General features: G+C 37.9%; 1 protein-coding gene across 1 annotated transcript; it reads right to left on the bottom strand.

Annotated features, from left to right (window-relative positions):
- Positions 1-2185: 2185 nt before the first annotated feature.
- On the bottom strand, positions 2186-9794 carry LOC121521149 (hydroperoxide isomerase ALOXE3-like). Its single transcript, XM_041804903.1, has 14 exons — positions 9648-9794; positions 7672-7876; positions 7464-7545; positions 7248-7370; positions 6742-6845; positions 5110-5282; positions 4802-4945; positions 4494-4697; positions 3870-3956; positions 3601-3767; positions 3396-3517; positions 3197-3297; positions 2941-3111; positions 2186-2365 (listed from the first exon to the last, which is right to left on the bottom strand). The coding sequence occupies exons 1-14, from the start codon at positions 9792-9794 to the stop codon at positions 2186-2188; spliced, it is 2010 nt and encodes a 669-aa protein (XP_041660837.1).
- Between the last annotated feature and the right edge of the window lie 2143 nt (positions 9795-11937).

Raw genomic sequence — 11937 nt, 5'->3', positions numbered from 1 at the left:
TGTTTGTGGTCTAAAAATAACTGGGTCGATGGTGAAGTCTGATTCAAAGAGGGGACGAAGCAAAGAGGTCTCACTCGGTCAGAATCTCTGGGTACCAGCCGTCTGAACAGATGTGTAAATTAAATTAGGCTACTATCAATGCTTAACTACTTAGGCTCTTTCACTTTATTCTGTTTAAGCTTACATTTTTATTCTATTAACAAATCGTGATCCCAGTGGATTTTTTTTTTTGGCTAATTGGTTAACTTATAAAGAAAAAAGAAATCTTTATAATCAGCTGATGTTCCAAAATCATGTGAGTTGTCTTTAGCCTATTGATGCTCCTGGATACTTTTGGTTGTGTTCATTTTATTGAGACCTGTAGACACATCATGAACTCTCTTCTCTTTTCCAACATTGCAAGTGATGTTTAAATGATTTCATCCTGCTTTTGTTTTATCAGAGGACTGAGAATCTTCTCTATGAAAAATGTATAGAAAAATGAAGGTTGGAAACACGGTCAGGAGATTATGATGTTACAAGAAAAGTTACCCTTATCCTTGTAAACAATTAAAAAACACCTAATTTTTCCTCCTTTACTCAAAAAATGTCCTACTTTCTGCAGCACTTTTCCTGTGCTTTTCTTTATCTGCACAGTTTCTGTTTCACTCCCACTGTGTGGTACAAAGCTGCTCACCAGCAGAAGGTGAGCATATCTGTGTCATTGTATATGCTTCAGTAGCTAACAGAGCCAGTGAGATGGAAGAGAAGACAGCATTGACTGCACTTCAGTCCTCTGGCCAGTTTATTGTCAGATTGTTTTCCTGTTAAGATGCTGCAGAGATAATGAATGACAGTGGAGTCAAAACATTCAAAGTCACGCTGGACAATTAATCAAGTTTCATTTTCATGATTTACCGACTGCTAAAAGATAAAAGTTTTCGTGTTTGTTGTTACACTTTAGCCATAAAAATAAGTTTCTTTTTGTTGATTAATTATTTCATATTTTAAGATGGGTGTTTTTTCATTCATTTAAATTCATTTTTCACTTTAAAAATGTTTTGTTTGATAAGTGCATTGGTTGCAGATGCTGAAAAATCAATCAGTAATTGTATTTGATAATCATGACCTCATGCCAATCAAAACACTCATAAGCGGCCCTAATTCAGAGGCAGGTGTGCAGAGGCAGACTTGCAGCCATCACTTGACTGAGTAGCATACCTGAAAAGTTTGATTTTTTGTAGCATAAAAGTGCTCTGCTTTTACTTTTCTCAGTATGAAATGCAGTATGGTACACCTTACTTTTAAAAGTGTAAATGAGCAGCAGGAGGATGATTTCTTACATTTCAAGTCAATTCTGCACACTAAAAGTAGCAGGATGCTTGCCTCTATATCATTTTGTTACCTTTTACTGTTTATTACCTTGTAAATTGGAGACTTGCAGAACAGGCTGATTTTGATGACAGAGTAAACATTTTTGTGGTGTATGGCGAACTGAAACACTGTTCTGTTAAAAAAATAAATCTGAGAAACAAGTGAAACTAGGGAACTGTTCAGATTCCTCCTAGATATAGCTTTATACTGATATTTAACAAGGTTGGAATTTAATGTAAAACTACTGTATAAATAGGCTGGGTACAGACATATTAACACAGATAAAGTTATCTTTATTTAGATTTCATGAATTGTGAAAATCATGCATTTTTATTATAGAATGGAGTAATTTTAACTCACGTGTTGATGTGAGAGAAGAAAACATCACTGAATCAATGGAATCATGGAATATAACTGATGTTTATGATTGCTGATAAAGAAAATAAAAAGAGACAATTAGTTTTAAATTGACACTGATATAAATCATTATTACTAGTTCAGTGGCCGTGCTCTGGATTGATAAATAAAAATTTGCTTTTTTATGTTCAGAGACATAATAATAGAAGTAGCTTCAGTACATACACAGAAAAATGTCATAGCAAATGTTCTGGACTATTTTCCTTTTGATAAACAAGGACCAGAGGTATCAGAAAAGATGCTGCCCAATATTTTTCATAAACAAACTCTAGTCTTCTTACACCAGCATGCTACATCTCCCTTTCAGCCTAAAACACTTTACCTGTTGAATGTAGAGCTCTAAAGTAAAACAAACCTCCACAGATGAAACAGGGGATGAGAGTTCTATTGATACAACCACTTCACAAAGATTCTTCTAAATAGTAATACTGTTCTCTATCTGTGCAGGGTTCAGATATGTGTACGGTATTTCAAGCTCTAAGTTTCTTGCTGTTATCTCCTCACTCAAGTAGGACAACTCTGCCTGAAATTCTTTAATCATCCGCTTAACCACAGGCTCACTGAATCGTTCTTCAGGGTACGCTCCCAAAGGAACCTGCCAAAATACCAAAAACAGATATTACTGCAGGAGCAATTAAAATAAATAGGTTTGGATATAATAATAATAATAATAATAACAATAATAATAATAATAATAATAGTAATAATAATAATAATAATCTTTATTTATAGAGCACTTTTCAAAACACAGTTACAAAATGCTTCACAAGAAAAAGAAATTACAATGCAAATAAAAAACCAGTAATCAGGCAGCAAAGTGGGTACATGTATAAAGATCAAGACACATCAAACGCAAATAAAATCAGGTAAATAAGAGGAGTTAAAATTAAAGAAAAATCAGGAAAAGCTCTTTGATAAAAGTATGTCTAAAGAAGAGATTTAAAAGAAGTCACTGACTCAACCAATCTGATTTCCTCAGGCAGGGAGTTCCAGAGCCTTGAAGCCCTGACTGAAAAAGCTCTGTCCCCTTTAGATTTCAGCCGGGTCCTGGGACAACTAGCAGACCCCTGCCTGAGGATCTCAGGGTACTGTACGTGCTGGCTCATAAGGGGTTAAAAGATCTAAAATGTAGGTAGGAGCCAGGCGATTAACAGATCACACCAGTCTTACCTCATCTGTATATTTTTCTGACAGCAGCCACAGTATTGCAGCAAAGGTGGCTGTCTCTCCAACATCTGGGAGGGTCTCCAGAATGGTCTGCATGCTTGACTGCCCCTTAGTGGTCGGAGGAGGTTTGTGCAGCAGGAGTGAGCCATTGGGCATCCAGGAGTTGTAGTCATACTAAATGATGGATATGGATTTCAATGACTCACTTTTGCTGCTTATTTACATCTTAATGTATGGTACTGGATTATTATATCCTCACCTGCCCATTATTGACTGCAGCATGTTGAGCTGTTGCTGTGAAGATCACCATGGTGATGAACCTGATCACCTCTTCAACAGTATTAAAGCATGATGGAAACTCTGCCAGACAAACAAACATCATCAGTTGATTGTTGATATCCATCACTTTGAATGCCTGCATGCATGTGAGCCAGTATCTCTTCACAGCAGTTAAATACCTGAGGCTCTGTTTCCTAAGACACCATGTGTGAATATCTCACTGATCCAGTCCTGCAGCTCCGAGTCCTTCTTGACCTCGCTGTCTGAGGGGTAATAGTGCCCCACAACTGCCTGAACAAAGCTGGAAAACAAAGTCATAGAAAGGTGGAAATATAAAAAAAACTCAATGGGAGACAGAAGTTGCTGAATTTGTTTATATATAACCTGTTGATGATGTTCCACAGCTTCATGCCGTCGTCTCTGTAGTAAAAGTTGGGGATGGACTCCAGGCCTCGTGTGGCGATGTTTTCTGGCAGACAGAGGGAGCTGTAGGTCAGCTCAGACAGAGCCTTCCTCATGAGCCCTACCAGCCCGTCGTATCCAGGTGAACTCTTAAGAATTAATACATGTACAAAGAATAGAAATCAGATGCTCCGAAGTATGAAAATTTATTCAAGTGAAAGTCAGATAAAACAAATTTTAAAGAGTCATACAATACTTAAAGCCCCGTTAGGTCCAAAGAGAGATGTTCGACCTCCAGTGTTTATGTGGAGAGTGTACCGGAAGTGTGGGAATAGCAGCTGTAAAGACAATGGGAATGATATGAGGAATCAGAGTAAGATGTTGATGCTTTGTGAAACACTAGGTAAGATTCCCTTAAATTCTTGATCTCATGTCAGTTTCTGTTAAATAATTTTAAATTGCAATGTGAAGGGAAACATTTTAATTCTATCAATGAAGTAAAAAACATCAACAATAAAAAAATCAAAGGCAAAAATTAGGCTAAAAAAACAGTTATTACTATTGCCAGTTGTTTTGTTTGGAACTTCAACAGCCATTACACCTTGTGTTGTACTGACTATGTATCTTTCAGAATCTGGGCTGAAATGTCACAAAGACAAAATAAAGTGAAGTGTGTTAAGTATGTGGAAAGCAGTGTGTGCTAAAATTCAATATAACAGTTTTGGTCTTCTTATTCCCTGTCTCCCATACAAAGATATCAAATGTCCTCAAAATAGGATGAAAAATGAATAATTAAAAATCGCTTCACAGGTTTGGATGATAGAAATGATTGACAAAAATGGAAGAGAAATTTGAACCCTGCAGTGCAATTCTACCTTATAGATGGGATGAATGGCAGGGAGGCTGCGGAGAGTAGCCACTGTATAGACTTCTGCTAGAAAGTGAGTCCTCATGAGGTGCTGGACCGCTTGGTGATCAATTATATCTGCATTTTTGATAAAAATCTTTGCGAGCAGCCAGTCTGTCTCTGAGTCACTGGGCAGAAAGATGGGGTTCTGATCTGATGGTTGTTGATGCAGCTGGGATGAGAAGAAAATCATAGGTTTTTGTGCAAGGAAAAGGGAACTAAGGTTGTAATTTCACATAGAATTCACATCAGTGATTTGCTGTGTCAGATAAATACCTGTATTGCAATGGGCATCAGTTTGTTTTCTGGATTCAAATAAAGCAAACAGAGACCTGCAGTTACATGGAGGGGTTCACCATTGTACTCTCTGGTTTGTATTCCCTCCATTATCCGCTGGTCATACAGGAATATTTTGCCTTTCTGCAAAGATCAGAAAAAAATGGTAAAATACTACAAGAAGGGAAGGTTTTGGTTTTGCTCTGTTTGAGGCAACAGGACTGGGACTTGGATATGATCTTTAAACAAAGGAACTGTCTCCCAACAGTAAAGATCATCACTGAAACAGAGGCACTTATTCTGCATACCTCAATTTCTGTCTGCAGAGAGCTTCCCTCCTCCAGGAATGGCTTCACCATCTCATCTGTAACAGGAAAGTTTCGGGGAAGCTCTGAGCAGCTTTTAATCACATTAGGGTTGACAGCGTTCAGGAACTGGAATCCAAAGAAGTCGTCTTCCTTCCAGTGTTCTGCAACATACTCTGGAAGAAAGAAAACAAGCAAATATAATGTAAACTGTATATACAGTCATGTGCATAAGTTTAAGGCATGTAGGGTGCTAAGGATTCATCACAGGGACAGATTTGTCACAACCCAGGGCAGCCAGAGTCAAGCTGGACACATGTTGAACACACGTGTGTTGCTTAGCAGTCAAGGTCAAGCTCAACGGCCTTCTTACTCCTGGTAATACAACCAGAGATCAACAGTAGTTTTTAGGCCCTTGAGACATCCACAGCATGACCAGGGGCTTGTGGTTACTCTATTACCCACCCAGATGGTACCCTAGGCAGTGCCTACTCATCTCATCAACCCCTTACGCCGGTCTAAAGGTGTGGACAGATTATTTTCCCATGCCCCTGGTAATACGCAAAGACATCCAGATTACGGCCTGGGTTGTGTCAATTCTCCTCCACACCCAATGGTGCCCTCAGGTGGGCTTACTCACCATTACACACAATTACTTCAGCCTCGATTCTGGCCCAAGTGCCTAAAAGTTCTGCACAGTATTGTTTATATTTTTCAGGTTTTAAGTACAGAATGACCAGATTGTGTTTTTAATTTGAAAAAAAAAGTGTCCACACATGTCTAAACTCCATTGGGGGTGTCCTGTCCTGCTGTTGGCCTCACTACCCCTTCAAGTTCATAAAAACATCATGATGGAGTCTATCTGCCAAAGACATTTCACATTTTCAAACTTTTCCAAACTTCTTAAATCAATTATTGTTATATTTTATTAAGTATTTCTTGATTGGAATTGTATTAGCACTGTATTAGTGCTTTTGTTGTCTCCCATTAAGTTAATGGTCACAGCTTCTCTGAAAATAGAGTGTCAGAAAAACAAAAAGATTCTAATTTAACTCTATCCCAGAAGGAATTTTCTGATTGTGTCAATTTTGTCGTCCCCATTTACAAAGTGGTTCCTCTTTCCTAAATGTGGCTTGTACATGCCAGAGAACTCCCTCTAAAGAAAGCATCTCTACCTGCTTTTATAAACATTCAGCTGTCATTCATGATGAATGTAAAGACAGGCTGTCTCTGAAACATGTCAATATTTTAGTCTTGCGCCTCCTTGGCAGTTGTTTTTCAGCATTAAATATAACTATATGGAAATTATCTGTCTTTATGCTCATGGTCTGGATTGCTGTAGGAGCTCAAAAACAGGTATCAGTCAAAATCTCCTCATAGGACCTTTAAATTACTTAGAAAATGTAGTGAAACAGTTTCTACTGATAAGTCTGATACCTCCTGATTTGACTTTTAAATAACTTTTCAGGAAACTAGAAAAACCTGTGCTAATCCTTTATTTACTTTGCAGGAAGCTGAGGTATGTTGACATTTGCTGCCACTTTGAAATGACGACTCTTGGGTTAATCACTAGGATGTTACGCACTGTTGTAGTGAGAAATGCAGCAGAACTGGACCGCTGAAAACAAAAGCTACCTGACATTGTTGTCTTTTTGAACCAGAAGATGTGTTTCATGTCATCAAGGCTTTCCCATTTTTCATTAGATCCAAGGAGCCCCTTGATCTGTAGTTCAAGACCCCTGGAAGACAAAGAAAACAGAAGGAATAAAATACACAAGTTGGAATGACATAATGATTGTAAATGCTTCAAATTAAAGCTCCTGTGAGGAGTTTTTAGCTAGTTATGAAACTGACTAGAGTAATTGTTGATGCTTCTTTATGACCTACTAAAACAAACAATATCATCTTTATGAAGCTGTTTTATTTTTATGTGGTTATTTTCAAAGCCTAAAACTACTGTTTCATGGCAGGATTCTTACATTTACATATATAAAGGACAAAATAAGCAACAATAATACATACTGTTATGTCCACAGGGGGCGCAAAAGGCAAAAAAAAAAAAACCCTGCAAAATTTCTATAGGAGATTTAATAGCATTGGCACCCTTATATTGTTTACGGTATACATCTTTAGAGACCTACGTTATCTTTCTTGTGTCGGCTACTTCAGCTGATCTGGACTCAGAGAAGTGAACCTCAGCCGGGAGCTCAAATGGATTTTTGAAATGGCTGATGTGGGACAGTCCTTCAGATAAAATCTCCCATCTAAAACAAACATAGAAATGGTTAAAAAGCCCAAAGACAAATCTTTTAGACCACACATGCAAATTTAAAAAAAAAACTACAGATAAATCTTACTGGTAGAAGCTCTTTTTAGATCCCAGTTCTTGTTTCCGGTGCTCAGTCAGCAGGGGGTGGTCGTCCTCAAAAACCTTCATGGCTAAAGCACATAAACAAAGTAACATCCCTGCTTTTCAATTTTAACAAAAATAGTGAAAAACGTGCAGTGCTAGAAGAAACCCTTAATAAAAATGATTATTTAGTAATTTTGGACTTTGAAGAAGACCTTTTCCTCCTCTCAGCTCCACCAGCTCCCCTCTGGAGATCCATCTGTAACAGGGGAAAAGAAGAGTGTCCCCCTCTGGAGTCATCACCACTATTTTGGAGCAGAACCACTCGTCTTCTGGTAAAATTAAAAAAGGGTCCTTCTCCACCTTGACCAGCAAGAGTTTCCCAAGAGATGAACTGGTTTTCAGGGTGTAGGTCTCAACCTTGGGAAGAAAATACAGAAATATTTTGTTAAGTAGAGTGACTGGAGAAATATTTTTATGTAAAAACCAAACAGGATTGGATTATGGAGTTGGAGTATTCAAAGTTCCAAGTAAGAAGCATATAATGTTGTCTGTGGTTTAAGAGTGGCTTAACTCCAAGAACACAGCCCTTGTAGACCATTTCCTGGACACGGCTGTGTGTCGGCTCTTGATCTACGGACTCCAGCCTCAGTCCACTTCTTGTAAAGCTCCCCTGAGTTGTTGAATCTGCTTTGTTAGACAATCTTCTGAAGGCTGAGCTCATCCCTGTTGCTTGTGCACTTTTTCTTACCACACTTTTCCCTTCCATCAACTTTCCATGCGTGTAAGACGGTTTAGGCCTCCATGTCGTCCATTAATCTCTAATAATTGGACACCTCATTGGGCATTGACCCTTACTTAATATTTCTCACTCAATTTAGCTCTTTCAAAGACAAAGCTGATGAACTACTGTTTTATCAGGTTACAACTCTTTATAACAAGCTTTTTACAACCACTACATCAAAAATCCACTGTTAGCTATTTTCAGATGAAACGATAGCAGTTGGCTCTGGGCCTTTAAACAACGTATTAAGCTGGTTTAAAGGATTTTTTTTTTTTTTTACATTTTCCATAGTATTACATTCCATTCAAACTTTTCATACCTTTTCTTTTCTGAGACAGGTTTATTTAAAAACATCATTTAGCTTCTTTCATACAGTTTTCATACTCAGCATCAGCAGCTTGGTGTTAGCCATTCACATTTACATTTAGCTTTTTCTTACATTGTTTCAACCAAGAATTAGCAGGTTGACCTCAGCCATTCAAGATTACATTTAGCTTCTTTCAGAGATTTTTTTCCAACCCAGCATTAGCCGTTTGGCTTCAGCCATTCAAGATTACATTGAGTTTCTTACTTAAATTTTTCCAACCCAGCATTAGCACATTGGCACAGCCGTTCAGCATTCACAGCGCAATTTATTCAGAAATTGCACTCTCTAGTTTTCCGCATTTCTCTCCCTTTCTTGTGAGCTTTTGTGCTGTTTCATCTGTGCCTACTGTTGGGCATGTCTATACAGGCACTTTCAGAATGAACTTCGGCTTGTACAGGAAGTAAAAAATATGAGCAAATACATAAGCATGATAAATGTTAACTTTACTGAGGAGTCATTTCCATCTTAAGTAAGGAATCTAAGCAAATTATTGAGACAATAAGCAAAGGACTTTCAGTGGGAAACATTACTTACACAGAACAACACATGGTACAAAAATAAACAAAAGCCCAAAGTTCCTCATTGCAGCTTTAAGTAATCAAAGGTGAATTGTACTATAGTAAAATGTACTCTAATTAGTTTTAAGAAAAAATAATTTTATCACAACATATAGGACATAGCCTATTATCCTGATCAAATCTTACCTGTTATGTTTTCCTCTCATTAGTAGTCATCTAATATTCCTTTTATCAAATATTGTTTTGATACATTCATGTATGTCTTTATTTGTATTGCTTATTGGCTTTACAAGTATTTCTAGATTTTCATGACAACTTTATGTTTGGCCTGACTGATGCTGTTGTTTATTCTATTTCCTTCCCAAGTTCCTGTCTCTACTTTGCCCTCCAAATCGCGTTTATTAAACATCTTTTTGTCAATGTGCATTTTAGCAGAGTTATCCTTGTAAATAATAACCTGTGCGCACAAACACAAACCATTACATATCCTTGGCTCAAAGTAAGAGTTCAACTAATACTTACTTTCCCAGTCCTAAAGTCGATACCAAAGTTGTCCAGGTCGGTTCTCTCGCTCTGCCCTTCAGTTCCAAATAAGGTGACGTAAATATTATCCAGTGTTCCTGCATGTTTCATGTCACCTGTGGTCACCTCCAGCTTGTACTCAGACATGACTCCTGTGTGGAAACTGGCAAGAGAAAGAGAAACAAAATCTCTACAAAGAGAAGTGAATTCTTCAGTGTGCGATGGGAAAAGTTTGAGCTTCTCCTTTCTTACATCTGCTGCTCCAGATTGTCCTACTCTGTTATCTTGATCTTACATATAGCCTTTTTTTTTCCTTAAAAGCCCTCCCCCTAATTTTAAACATTTTGAGACCACCTCCATGTCTCCCAAGAGCTGATGTAACTGTAAGAAATGCTGAGTTTCAGGTTTTGTATGTGCATGCTGCCATGGAGGGTAAGGTTTAGCAGCCTCTGCAGCACAAAAACCAGTCATTTTCATATCAAAACTAAAACACTTCCTCCTGATTTCATAGACTTTGGTCAACTTCTTTATGATGAATAGATATTTGTCTGTCAGCAGGCTTACTGTGCTGAACTTTGATATTTAACTCCAAATCTACAGGCACAAAACCTAAAAAAAACGACTTATTTAAGAAAACAATCCATGCAAGAATACAAAAACCTAAATGTATTATTTTATGACAGCTTAAAACAATACTAAAACCCATAGTCTCCAACACAGTAAGAATTCCTAAACATCTACCTGTTCTAACATGCTATCTCCACACAAGAAACATGTCATAAAACACACAGTCCTGTTAACCGACCCAATGAACATTAGTTGAAAAAAACAGAGGGTGCTAGCAAAGACACAGGAAGGCATTTAACCCTCACTCCCTTGTAATTTTAAGCATGGTTGAGGCCAGTATGTCCAGAAATCGGACATGCAGTTAAGTGTTAATAAAATAATCATTTTTAAACATTTTTTTTTAACTTTCATTGCTTCAAATCTCTTTAACAACTTCAACCCTGACCAAAAAACAAAAAACAAAAAAATTCAATGTTACACCCTTTTTATGCCAGTTATAGTACACTATGCCTATGACTTGGATTCAGTGGGATAGCGTCCATGCTAAACAGATGAGTCTATCGGCAAAAAACACAGCATCCTTTTCTCGAGCCTCTTCCTCTACCAAATCATATGCGAGTGAATGCATTTGTTCATGTTAGGTTTATTTTATGTACAGGCATAAAAGATCAAAGGAAATATGTAGGATATGAATCACGAACACGCGGATTTCCACTTCTAACCAAAATGTGACCGCGATTATGCTCATTATGCACAAATATAAATTTACTGCACATTTGAAATATGACATATTCTCTCCTATTGATCGAAGGGACCCATGCATCCTTATGCATGTCCATCCACTTGCTATGAAGTGAGGGCAAAGTTGCAATTATCCAAATGTCCCCCTTTCTTGGTCCCAGACTGCAAAACTCAGAAGTATCATTTTTGACTGTAAACACTCCACTTATGGCATGTCCGATTGTAAACATAGATGCAGGTCTCACCCGAGCACACATGTAGGAGCACACAAATTTTTCCTTACACATGTAGCCCATTCTCAGACATCCATAGCTAGTGGTATGAATAGGTTCATTTAATTCTGATGATGTTTAGTGGATGAAATAGCGCTTTAAACACTCTGAGTCCATGGAAGAAGTCCTGCATGCGCGTTCCCGAAGGGGTTAAAATGGTGCGCTGACACTATCTGCTGGATCACTGTGGAATGGTGAAATTTAGAGCCCTGTTGACTGAGTGACTGCATAGAAAAGGGGGCTATATGTTGTTTTGGTGCCATAGACAAACAGTCAAAAAACATGTTTTAAATGGAAGTCTGTTGTCCAGATTTTGGACAAACAAGGATGGAAGGAGCTATTTGGCATCAAAAGAGTTCTATGACCACACATTTTTTTTTTTTAACTCACTGAGTGCCATTGACATATATATACATTAAAGTGTTTTTCGGCGGCTGGCACAAGGGGGCCCTCTCACGCTCCCTGTGAGTAATTTTGGGGCTTCTCAGATACGTAGTCGGAACACGGAAGATGGTAGATCAAAGCAACTGAGATCAAAGCATGAAGTGGAGATGCAGGGATGGAGGTAATCTCAGCTAAAAGTTCTAAAATATTCAGTATCGGCACAAAATGCCCTCCAAAAAACTGAGGGATCAAGTGGCCAGTTTTGCTGGCGGACGCCGGAAGAAACTTTAAACTTTTTACATGAGAAATCGGTAACTCACTGAAAC

The sequence above is a fragment of the Cheilinus undulatus genome, linkage group 14 (assembly GCF_018320785.1).
Source record: "Cheilinus undulatus linkage group 14, ASM1832078v1, whole genome shotgun sequence".
NCBI classification, from domain to species: Eukaryota; Metazoa; Chordata; class Actinopteri; order Labriformes; family Labridae; genus Cheilinus; species Cheilinus undulatus.
This window is presented reverse-complemented; position numbering and strand designations above follow the sequence as displayed.